Genomic DNA, 13,111 nt, shown 5'->3' on the forward strand with positions numbered 1-13,111 from the left:
TGCTTCAGCATTTGTAACATTTACAACATGCTGTTCGTTACGGACAAAGCAGTGTCCCTGCAGGCAGCGTGTGCGTGGTCTGTATTGTATCCACATACACCATGCAGGCTCCAGCACGTGCCTCATGACCTGGGAAGTAATGTACATGTGACAGCACTTGTCTGTTATCTGACAGCTAGAAGTGACAAGGAAAATTGTACTTACACGCATTCTTTCTCAGAGAAGTCAGGAGCCATGAGCATCGTGGCTTAACGTAATCCTCTCTGTGCAATGAATTATTTCTGTTTAAACTGTCTCTGTCCTTAGATTATAATGATGTTTTTTAAGTAGGAATGTCCCACTGGGTTCCACATTTAATACCAGATGTACAGCTGCATGAGGGCAGAAAATGAAGTGACACATCAATTTCTGCATGTAATTTAAGGATAGCCTGTGTTGTGGTGGTGTTTACACTTACGTTTCCTCTGGTGGCTTTGATGCTTGGCTGACGGCGATACTGAGAACAAGCCTGGGAGGCCCTGTGCTCTTTTTGCATTAAATATTAGCGGATTTGGAGGCTTGCTTTGGCTGGCTCTTGGCTCTGGCAGAACTTGCAGACATCAGTGCTCTGATCATGAGGACATGAGCTTTTGCTTAGCACTGTTGTTAGGCATGTTAACGTGCTTCCAGAGATGAATGGAGGACAGCTCAGTTTCAAATCTCTCTCCCTGAAGACTTGCTCTGGCTGTATCTAGGTAGGAATAAACACCTCCAAGTTTTCTCCATTATTTTCAAAAGACCCTCTCAAGAACTGCATTTTCAGTTCTGGTTATCTGCAGCTTCTTAGAGAAAAAATAAAGAACCGAGGCATTGGAGCTCTTAGTACAGTTGGCACAACACTGTGTCCTTAGTCGAATGTTGTTGGGTCTTGCTGCTTACATCTTTGGTTTTAAGGTTAGTAGGCTCTTCTGTAAGTAGATCTCTGAGTATTTATCCTGACCTAATTCAGTGTGTTCTTTGTCCGTCTCATAAATCCCCATCAATAGCCGCTTGCCCGTGGAGCATCAGCTTGTAGTGCGGCACAGGAAAGGTGCTCTCACTGGTACTGCTGTTTTCCTGCCCCGCAAAAGCATCGTGGTCCTGGGAAGAGGGCATTTGTCAAGAAGCCGTTCACGAGTGCCTGCTTGTGAAGTATTTTTTCTTGGATATCTTGACAAGAGCTGTCACTTGATGAGATCAAGACAGAAGTTTTCTCCTTGCCAGGCCTCCACCCACTCTTTGCCCCTTTTGTTGTCATCCAAATATATCCAAACCCTGACCTCACTGGCACTCCTGTGACCACCATCCTGCTGTTTTACTGCATGAACATCTTTTGCTTTCCCAGCAATACCACATGCTTATTACTCCTTGGGACATAACTGTGGTTTCTTCCATGGGGTTTGGTGTTTCTGATCCACCTTCTTCAGCATAAGGGAGATGGCAGTGTCCTTGCCCTTTGCATTTCTCCATGAACCCTGCTTCTTTTGAGACTCCTTAGAGAAATCGTCCCCTTCAAGAGCAGCCAAGCTCTTTGTATTAAACAGCGTTTCGGACACCTTGGGACAGAATCACTGGGAGGACCTTAATGTTTGCTGCTCCGTGTCTCTCCCGTCTCTTCTGTTGGTGTTAAACTAGTTGTTTGACCCCGTTGTGAACTCCAGTGCAGGCACGTCAGAGCAGGCCTGTATTCCCGTGCGTTTGCACAGAGCCTCAAGCATCACGGCCGATCCCTCAGGCGCTGCTTTGCAAATAATACGTCCGTCATACTCGAAAATCCACAAGACCTGGTACCCGCCTTTCTGAGCCTGCTCACCGCAGTGTCCTGGCAACGGGATGTGACAGCCCGCGGTGTAAGCAGTTGTTAAGCGAGCCCCCTGGTTGCAGCTGCCATATGTGGGAGTTGATATTTCTGGCCTGGTGGGAAGCTAGCAGGTAGCAGAATGCATGACGTGCTGGTTACTAGGGGGAGATACTCCTTGTCTTCTATCTTCTGTCTTCTCTTTACATATTTTAAAGTCTGGACAAACTGATGCCCCAGTTCAGCAGAGCACTGAGGCACTTGTCCTACACAGCGAAACATGTACTTACTTGCTAAGTGTGCACTCAAATTCCATTAAGTGCTTTGCTAAAAAGGTCTGATTTTGATAATTGGCATCAAGATTACTGTAGGTGAGATTAACTCGTTATGCCAAATACTTTGTTCAAAACTGTCACATCACTTTCATGTTCTTTTTTTGGGAAAGATAAAAGTTACTCTGGATACAGAATAATTCATGTGATTCTTCCTTTGAATGGAGATTTGCATGTGCTGTAACTCTGCCTCCCCTCCAGTTGTGCTTTAGAAGTGCTGAGAGCATTCCCAGCCATCCTTGTGCACCGTGGCACTGGAAGGAGCCATCTCCGAGTTGGGAAAAGCCTTGGGTTCTTAGTTCTTGCCATTTTGGTTCTTTTCAAACAATTACCTGTGCTCTCTGCCATCCCTCTGGGCACCCAACTCATGCACGGGCCTCTTGCAGCATCAGCCTGTGCACTGCCAGGTTCTTGAATCTGCTTCCATTTTAAACAGGCGCCATCAGAGGAGTAAACTTCAAAGGCCGGCAGTGGCTCTATTCGTTCCACACACAATTGCATTAATGCTTCAAAAGCTGCAGTCAGTTCAAGCAATTGCTGCCCTTCAAAAGGTAAAAAATTATTCTGAAGGAGACTAGGCTGTGTTTACAGACGTTGGGGCGTGCATGATATTTTATAGAGTCGCATGAGCGTGGTTCAAATAAACAGTAACTGTGCTTCTCCTTCAGCAAATTGCAATAGAAATGAAATCAGTTTGCACATGAAGGAATATTAAATGTGCAGGTATCCGGTATTGACCTCTGCGGAGGCAGGATGCAGGCCTGGATGCGCAGTTGCTCGGCATGCTGTATGTCTGAATTCACTGGGAAAAAGCGCCTGTAGGTGAAGTGTAAGACTTTAGGGGTTGTGACTACTGTACAGAGCTGTAACTCCTGAGGCATGCATCATGGGGTGTTTTTTTTGTCTTGCAGACCCCAAACGGATTATTGCTGACCCCAAGCCCGCTGCTGTCTAGCATTCATTTCTGGAGCAGCCTCAGTCCTGTTGCTCCTCTGAGTCCTGCCAGGCTGCAGGGACCAAACACTCTGTTCCAGGTAGGTCTTTCCAATGCGCAGGTTTCATTTCTGAAAGTGCACATGTGGAAGAGACACCAGGGAAACATCTCCTCACATCAGTCTGGAGCTTCTCAAATAGTCTGAGACAATATGGCAATTAATTGGCAATTTTAAAGAGAGGCCTATTTACTTGTACCCTCTTTAAACCCTTGGCAGCACAGTCAGAACCTACAGGGCAGTGTCCACTGCAGCAAGCACACACATATTGTATGAAGGAAACAGAAGTAAATGCTGGACCCCAGTAAGAGCAGGTAACTGAGCGCTCAGAGCTTCAAGAAGAGAGTGCAGACAGGTCAGGGACCAGCCAGGAGGGTGGTGGAACGTGGGCTCTGAGAAAACCAAGACCAGTTTGGGTCTCACACAGTAAGGTGGGTGTAGGTTTATCCTTCTGTCTTAATGAGCTACTTCTCACGCAGAAAGACAGGGCGTAGTTGTATTTACAATAAGGGCACTCTGAACCCGAAGTCTCCATTTCCAGTTCCCCTGCAAATTATCCATGCGTCCTCAACCAAGTTACTTCATACCTCTGAGCACAACCTCTCCGTACGTAACAGGAGAAAGGCAGCATTGTTCTCTCTCGTGGGTACTGGGAGAGTAAAAATCTCAAAGTTTTATAGAGATGTGGTAAATACAAAAGTTGTTAAGTAAACCGTGATGGCCACAGCACTCAGCTGCAGCATTCACTCGAGGCTTAGGGAGAGGATGGTGGGGATGGTATTAGCAGCTCCAGCTGTAGCTGCTGCAAAACAGCTGATTGAGTAAGTCACAGAAGAAATTATGCTGATCAGCTGATTGGCAAGAAGCACAAGAAGCTGATGGCCATCCAAGCAGCTGAATAATGCAAGGGCACCCCTGGAATGAACTCCCTGGCTGCTGTGGAGGGCCAACACTAACAGAGGAGTGGGGCTGCTGCTAGACCAGGACCCTGTGTTTGTCTCTGAACCTTCAGGGAGACTGACTGCCCAACTCCAGGGCTGGGCTTTAGCTCAAGTGCTCTGCTCAGGTACGGTCCTCGCTGGGGTAGCAAGCCCTTCTACCTCCAGTGGGACAGCTGAGCATGGAGCCCTAGGTCTCCTTATTTGTGTTTCAGATAAACTCATTTATCCCTATTGGACCTTAGTTTTGCACACATGGTTAAAAACAGCCAGACAGTTCATTTGAGAGGGCAGTGTCCGAACCATGGCCTGGAATGAGCTTGTACACTGGCCACCCCCTGCGGGAACTGAAAGTGAAGAGTGGCCTTGGCTCTGTCCCCTCTGAGAGGCCCAGACAGCCTTCTATAAATTATGTCTGATTCAGGCAAAGGCCACAATGACAAGTCTGTAGAGCATAAAGATTTATTTTAACAGCCAAAAAGGAAGCAACAACCACAACTGAAGCCCGGCCAACCCCACCGAGAACTTCTGGGTCATCCCGTGTAGGCATCGGGGCAGAGCTGTCCCCAGGCTGCCTGCACAAGCCAGCCTGCACTCCCTGCAGCTAGTCAGGGAATGGAGGAAAGCGCTGGAGCTGCTTCGCGGGTTGCTTTTGCTTTCACCTGGTCATTTGCACCGGGAGTCGGAAGAACATTTGGTCATTGTTAAGACAGTCTAAATCCTTCCAGCAGCTAGAGGCCAGGGCAGCTCTGCAGCTGCCTGCCCACCTCTGCGCTCTTGCCTGCTGGCTTGCATGGAGGAGAGATCAGGCTCCTGTATTTCTTTTTCTTTCAGGTGTGTGCTGCTTTTCACAATAGCACTACACTTGGCACTGCCTGTAGTTCTTTAGTACTAGTATTTGTATAAGTACAAGGACCAGGATGGAATCCATCCACGTCCACAATCCAACTAAGCCCTGGATAAGCGTATGTGAAAGTATGGTCACTCCCTTAATGAACCAGGAGCCTGTTCATAGAAACACAGAATGGTTTGGGTTGGAAGGGACCTTTAAAGGTCATCTAGTCCAACCCCCCTGCAATGAGCAGGGATATCTTCAACTAGATCAGGTTGCTCAAAGCCCCGTCCAACCTGGCCTTAAATACTTCCAGGGATGAGGCATCCACAACTTCTCTAGGCAACCTGTTCCAGTGTTTCACTGCCCTCATTGTAAAAAATGTCTTCCTTATAGCTATTCTAAATCTACCTTCTTTTAGTTTAAAACCATTACCCCTTGTCCTACTGCTACAAGCCCTATTAAAAAGTCTGTCCTCATCTTTCTTATAAGCCCCCTTTAAGTACTGAAAGGCTGCAGGTAAGGTCCCCCCGCAGCCTTCTCTTCTCCAGGCTGAACAACCCCAGCTCTTTCAGCCTTTCTTCACAGGAGAGGTGCTCCATCCCTCTGATAATTTTTGTGGCCCTCCTCTGGACCCGCTCCAACAGGTCCATATCTTTCCTGTGCTGAGGGCTCCAGAGCTGGATGCAGTGCTCCAGGTGGGGTCTCACCAGAGCAGAGTAGAGGGGCAGAATCACCGCCCTCAGCCTGCTGGCCACGCTGCTTTTGATGCAGCCTAGGATGTGGTTGGCCTTCTGGGCTGCAAATGCACATTGCCAGCTCATGTCCAGCTTTTAATCCACCAGTACTCCCCAAGTCCTTCTTTGCAGGGCTGCTCTTAATCCCTTCATCCCCCAGCCTGCACTGATACTGGGGATTGCCCTGACCCAGGTGCAGGACCTTGCACTTGGCGTTGTTGAACCTCATGAAGTTCACATGGGCCAACTTCTCGAGCTTCTCCAGGTCCCTCTGGATGGCATCCCATCCCTCAGGCATGTCAACCGCACCACTCAGCTTGGTGTCATCTGCAAACTTGCTGAGGGTGCACTCGATCCCACTGTCTATCTCATTGATGAAGATATTAAACAGTACTGGTCCCAATATGGACCCCTGAGGGACACCACTTGTCACCGATCTCCATGTGGACATTGAGCTGTTGACCACTACCCTCTGGATGCGACCATCCAACCAATTCCTCACCCACCAAACAGTCCACCCATCAAATCTGTATCACTCCGAATTTAGAGAGGACAATGTTGTGGGGGACCATGTCAAAGGCCTTACAGGAGTCCAGATAGATGACATCCATAGCTCTTCCCTTGTCCACTGATGCAGTCACTCCTTCACAGAAGGCTGCTAGGTTGGTCAGGCAGGACTTGCCCTTGGTGAAGCCGTGCTGACTGTCTTGAATCACCTCCCTGTCCTCCACGTGCCTTAGCGTAGCTTCTAGGAGGATCTGTTCCATGATCTTCCCAGGCACAGAGGCGAGTGCTGTTCTGGCACTGCTGGACGCGACTACGTGCGTACTCCCTCACAGAGCACATAGATGCTTATTAACTGGTAAAAACCTCTCCTTCGATGCTTCTAAGGTGACAGCAACTCCCATACACCTACGCCTATACGCCTTTACAGCCTATGTAGAGCATCACTGAAATCTGCAGTCTCCTTCCACACAATTTACGTTGATATGTTGACCTACCTGGAAAGTCTTCCCTTTGAAGCCACACTGCTATGTAATTAAACTTATTTTGATGTTTCGTCATTAGTTTGAAATTACCACATAACAGGAACAGCAAGAGACTTGCACAGAATTGGTTAATTCAAGAAAATGCAGCCAAACTTAAGGACTACTAAGTTATCCTGAATTAAGTGTTAACTAAATTAAGCGCATTTTCTTCATTACTACTGTATAGACAGCAGCACTGAGAAGGTGTAGTCAAATCCCAGATCCCCACCATATGGAGGCGTATGAGTAAAGAGCATCGTCCTGGCCCCAGGGCCTACAGAGACAACAGGACGAAGAACAAGAGAGCTGGGTTGGGGTGGAGGCCAGGGGAAGGATGAAATCGTGATGTTCGCATCGTTTGCATCTCGGGCCGTAGTGCCAGCATGCCACCTGCCTTGACAGACACCAAAGATCACACAACCCTCTTTTTGTTAGCTTTAGAAATCACATGAAACACGTTGTAATTTACATGTCTCACTTTAGAAACCTAGACTAGAAAAGCAAGAGCTTGTAATCAAGTTCTGTGTTTTAATTAATCTTGGCAGAAGCGATGGAAACATTTCCTGAGGTTTGGTTTGGTTAAAATAGTGGTATCAGCCAGTCCTGGCCACACCAGGAGCGTGGTGCCAGCCCCCCGCAGCACGCTGCTGAGCCTGCGCTGCTTGGCGTGGTTTTCAACTGAACATTAGGAGACAGGTATCGTTAACTAACATTTTAGTGGAAGAGTAATCCTGTTACAAGCAGATTACATGCACGTGTAGAGGTTGATTACGCCACAGTTGGCTGTTGAAGGACTGATCTGATAAGGGGTAAAAATACACCATACCCTTGAAGTCAGGAGCTCTGTTATTCAGCTCTGTCTCTCAAGCCAACAGAAACCCAGCGCGGGGCGCTCGTGGAACCAGGCCTGGAGGTATCTACCACTGGGATAATTCCTGCCTCATGCTGCAGCAAGTTTATTCCACCTACTTGCTTCGCTTTTTCTCAGGTCAGATGTTAAGAACTAGTCAATACACGTCACTGCAGGCAAGTTGCAGTCAGGATGCTGTCATGAACTAGGACTACATGGCTTACGTATTGAATTAGTATTTTTTGCACAGTATTGCAGAAGTAGAAGGTTAATACTAAATTACAGTGTATTCTGCTTCACATAGTGAATGATCCGGCGTACCTAGTTTACGGTTTCTTAGTGAATACAAAGGGAAACTCTAATTACTTGAGAGTGATTTTCCCCAGTTTTGTATTCACAACTGTACTTTTTCTGCCCTAAAACTACATCTCAACTTTCACTTTTGCAAAGCTCTTTCCTGCTTAGCTTTTACGAAGGGCAGATGAAAAGCATGGATTTTAATTAATATTTTGTAGATGGATAAACATTTTTGGAAGTAGAACGGATGGCAAAGATTGCTCTGTAGCAATTCACTTTCCCAGGCTGATGACAGCTGTATTGTTATGTGAACTTTTATAGAAAATACAGTCAATAATAGGTTTACACACCCCCACACGTTTACAGATTTCTCGGGTTTCATCCTCTTATTTTACATTCCTAATGGCTGAGGCAGGCATTTGGTATATATCCTCCTGTGCAGAAATGACAAGTCTTGAAACTATCCGGAGGCGGTTGCTAATGCTAAATGCATGTGCTTCTGGGCTGAACGCTTCGAGATAAAGAGTAATTTTTACCTTTTGGCCTCTTACAGTTTCCAACTCTGCTAAATGGTCACATACCAGTGCCACTCCCCAGTCTGGACGGAGCCTCTTCTCCAGTACTGCTTTCTCCAAACGCTCAGAAATCCTGATGATGCCTCATCACACCAAGGACTTATTGGTGGATTTAACACTTCATTCCTATGGGCTAGTTTTTCCTGTGTCATGAGAAGGACATTGTGAAACCCTCTATTACTTTGGTTTGCACTTTTCATTACATGGATAATCTACTTTTATTATGTTAGCATTTTTAAACAGTGTTTATATATAAAAGTATATATAAATCTGTTTTGCATTAAATGAATTATAATTTTTTTATATCATAGCTCTCAAGTGTTGAACACTTCTGTTGTTGATGAAGTACTTTTCTTAATGGATTGCAACAATGTATCTAATAAGGATGTGAAGCTTCTTTTTAATCCCTTTTTCTGCATATTATGCATTGTGCTTGTGTAAACTATAACCGGCTGTGCCTTCTTTTTGCATAATGTCATGTAAATGATTTATATATTTTCTAGTATTAAGATAAAAAAGTTGAAAAACAAAACTAGTATTGAACAGCCCTATGGTAGTATTTCAGTATTTTCTCCACGGATAGGCCATATGATGCAGTGTATTCATGTAACTTTGTATTAAGTGCTTTCAAATTGTATAAAAATAGCCTTATAATTTTTCTTTGCTGAAGTGAAAAACGTCATCAACGTTACAGTCAGGAGATGCATTTAGGAGTAACAAAGCCACGTTTACACGTTTATGCCCAAGTTCTTCTGTGGAGTTGCAAGAGGGAGGAACTGGGCTGTGTATATTCATGAGGCATTTCCAGCATTTGAGAATACTTCTATAGAAAAGGAGACGTTGCTCACAACTTATTTGGCCTACACTTCTTACGAACTGTCAACATTACAGCTGGAAAGACTGCAGGCATCTCTGTCCTCCCAGGGAATGAGGATCATTCCCGACAGAGAATTTCCAGGTGCTTTGTTCAGTCGTGCCAAGTGCCTTCTACTATTTCCCTGGAAAGGTTATTCTGGCTACTAAAGCTCAGAAGGTCGCATTTCCCTTTCCCCCAAAGCTGGAGAAGTTACAGGACTGTAAATTAATGCCTGGTGCTTGTCAAGAGGCATACTGTACGTGTGGGATGTTTATGTATAAACATCTGAATTCTGGGTTAAAAAACAGCACTGTGTTACTATATACTTGCAACTTGAACTTACTGGGTATGTCCTCTACCTTGAGGTGATGGCTTAGTCATCTAAATGTCAGGTTGGGATTAGGCTAGACTCCCTGGCACCGCAGATTCTAATCTTGGCAGGGCTGATGCAAATCTTCAGTTTTCTGAGGTGGCTAAATTGGGTTGAATGCAGCTTTACCATGTAGGTTTTTCAGATGAGACCTTCAAAAACCAAACCAAAAATCAGAATCCTGTTTGCTACAGGTCATTAGAGCTTCTACTTTGCTTTCCGGCCAGGTGGCTGGTCAAAAGTCTGTTCTCTTTGAAATTTATGCAGTGAGTTGTCTGCTGATTTTCTGTTTGGATGCATTTCAGTGATGATGTGTGTAGTTAATTGTAAAGTGCTTTTGGATCCTTCAACCTGAAAGGTGCTAAATAAACATTTTATTAATGCAGTTCTGATGTTGAAAAGCCATTTCTGGGGCAGAGGTAGTCTGACAAAAGACAGCAGGAATGTTCCTGAGGCTTCTGGGTTGCACAACCAAAAAACTCCTCAGTTTCACTCGCCGTAATTAACGGGATAAAAAACTGCCATATCTGTATGAAGTACCAGTGCTGATAAACAGAGCAATTAGGTGCAAGACATGAGGAAAAAGAATGAAACACATGGGAAGTCATTCACCTGAATCAGCGTTTTAAGAGCTCCAAGAGGTACCACCCCACGGAGTCAAAACCAGAAGAATGCAAAAATTGAGGAGTGAAGGGAAATGCTATACTACGTAAAATCAGAATAGGCTGGAAGAAAAGGCAGCATGTAACTACTGATGGGATGGGCTGGTCTAGTGGAGATTAAAGCACACGGGCTTGCAGGTCAAACATTGCTCTTTCAATGGATTCCTCACAGGTACACGGAATATTTTTCGGTAGCCAAATTAGAGAGGCAATTATTCACACTCGAGAGCCGGCTCTCATCTCATTTTTAAATAAGTACGAATGCCCACTCCCGTGAAGTCTTGCCTTGTACGCGCCAGTATAGCTAATGGGAGAACAAAGCAGAGAGATGAAGTGTTTCTCACTGTGAGCTTAGAAAGTAAAGACAGATACTCACGAAAATTTAGTCTTTGACTTAGTAAGAAGTATTGAATACCACGCTGCAAAAAACCAGATGAACATGAGAGGAGGGAGTGTGTGACAGAGAAGAGATTCTTAAAAGAAAAAGCATCCAGATTCTCATGACTTCGTTTCTTCCAAGGTTTTACTATTAATAAGGCAGATTTTTTTCTTTTCAAAAGGCTCAGAACGCCTCAACACCCCCCCACCTCCCCTCCCACCCTCCTTCCCCTTGAGTGATTTTGTTTTTCTTTTAAAGATAGCAGAAAATAGCAATTGTGGGACAAAAATCTATTTCAACGAATCGAAATAAAGGCTCTGAAAGAATCCAATGAAACCTAAGGGAAGACACCCAGAAACAGGAAAGGAGTGCTGTCCTCTCATCTTTCAGAGAATAAAAAACAGCAACAGAACGCATCTTCACCTGCTAGTTGACTTTTCAGTTAAAAAAAAAAGCTTGTCAAAATGAAACCTGCCTTCCAAATTGGTCAATTATGTGGAACAAAAATGCTTCCTACTGGGGACAAAATGAAATATTTATACAAATAAAGCCCAGCCTCTCAAGTCTAACACTTCCCTACACCACTAGATTATTATGCCTTATGCTTCAAAGAAAATATTCTATTGGTAATTTTCTATTGAATTTTATTAACAGATATCTTTTTAACTATAGAGAAAAATGAAATAAATGTTTTTAAAATAAATACTGTGAAAGTGTCAATATTTCTGTGGCATGGAGAGCTCCGAACCAACAATCCTGGGGAACAAAACGGGAGTTATTCTTTCTTCAGTATTCTTGGTACTAATTGCAATTTGATCATACTTGAGGGATTTTTTTTGGATAGATTTACACTTTATTCATACTTCAGCAATACACAAAAAGTTTTTAATATTATATAGGTTGGGTGCACGATTAGGCTCTTTTTTGGCTTACCTTTACATTGTTTTGTCAGAAAAGCAAGTATCCACCCGTAGGGCCACAGCTACGGGGTAGCTTTGCCAAGAGATGGCACGCATCCTCTGCTCTGGCACAGGTGAGTGGCTTCAGGTCTAAAGAAAACTTTCAAGGTGGGGAAAACAGCGATGGGTGATAACCAGCTACAGAAAAAGCAAGATTTGACACACGTCCATTACGTCAACGAAGAACAATTTGTTTTGTCTGAAGAAAACCAGTCTCATCAGACAGGCACTTGCCAGTCTGGAAATACCTACCAAAGAAGGAGCGAAGTGTCAACAAGATGACTGTTTAAAGGGGAGGTGGTCTTTTAAAACAGATTATAGCATTTAATTTTAACAGAACAAGTCTCTACATTAAGAGGCTGTGTGATCTTGCGCCTACAGGAAGCACCTTTAGAAGCCATCGTGACTACCAAATGAATTCAGAACAGGCACGGTAACTACAGGTAGTCTTTTACGTAAGGGCATCGCTGTTCCCTTCTGATCTCGAGACTGCCTCTATATCCTGTAGCATAAACAAACACAGGGCACTCAGATTTAAGCAAACCTCTACGAAGTCGTCAGGAAACTACAACTTTTGAAATCCCTTTTAGCCCCAAAGTGTAACTGCTCCTTACCAGTTAATACGTTGAGTGCTCTGCCTACACGGATGGAGTACAAACCTATTTCTTGAGGGCAAAGAGATTGACAGCATTAGTGAGGAGGAGTATAAATGTATTTAAATGAAAAAAGTAGAATGAACCTCAGCAAGGACTCTGGAGGAATCAGCATCACAGCCTGCCTTGGGGCGGGTATTTGTAGAAAAGCATCCTAGAGGAGAAGAATCTAGGATATGTTGGTTTTTTCCTTGAAAGATTCCCATCAGTTCACGTTCACTCTGCAAGAAGTGTGAATGGATAAACGTAACCTTAAATTATTCCTCACGTGGCTCCAGGCCAGCTGCCTCCTCCTACAAGTTAAAGGACATGGAAGAAGGGAAAAAAAGTCTTTGAAAAAAGAAGCTCAGTGTGTGAAAGAGGAGGAGCAGCTGCCGTGCGGGGCCCAGAGGGAGGTGCTCCGCAAGACCGTGTTGGAGAGGGGATGGGGAAGAGCCTTCTTCCCGGTTTACAACCTGCAGCGATGGTGCTTCCATCAGCAAGAAGATCCCACTGCAGCAAATGAAGCAACTTCATAGCTCTCTGGGGAAAAACGTGTTTCAAGGTACGGCATCTGTGCTGAACCAGACTCGTATTTCATGAGGAGGACCATAAGAGCAATCTGCTCAGGCAGGCCTGCTTCTGAAGTGATTTTTGAGGATGCAGCCAGGACAATAAATTAAGCAGTTATTTACATCAGTAAGTATGTGCACATGTATGCATTCACAGCTTAAGTTGGGTCAAAAATTACAGAACTTAAATGAGTGAAGGGATGTTAGAAAACATGTGAAAATAATGGAAAGCTGTAAGGTACACGTTTTTCCACTGGCATCAATTTTTGTCTTTCAGTTAACGA

General features: G+C 44.7%; 1 protein-coding gene across 1 annotated transcript in view; it reads left to right on the forward strand.

Annotated features, from left to right (window-relative positions):
- The window catches only part of ELK3 (ETS transcription factor ELK3), a 40,926-nt gene extending 30,918 nt beyond the window's left edge, over positions 1-10,008 (forward strand). Inside the window, exons 4-5 of the mRNA XM_087767400.1 lie at positions 3,060-3,182; positions 8,376-10,008. Coding sequence (XP_087623526.1) covers positions 3,060-3,182; positions 8,376-8,474 — 222 coding nt within the window. The 3' untranslated portion in view covers positions 8,475-10,008. The remainder of the gene's footprint in view (positions 1-3,059; positions 3,183-8,375) is intronic.
- The last annotated feature ends 3,103 nt before the right edge of the window (positions 10,009-13,111 follow it).

Source organism: Nipponia nippon, unplaced genomic scaffold (assembly GCF_047370975.1).
Source record: "Nipponia nippon isolate SJK-2023a ecotype South Korea unplaced genomic scaffold, ASM4737097v1 scaffold_3, whole genome shotgun sequence".
Classification (NCBI taxonomy): domain Eukaryota; kingdom Metazoa; phylum Chordata; class Aves; order Pelecaniformes; family Threskiornithidae; genus Nipponia; species Nipponia nippon.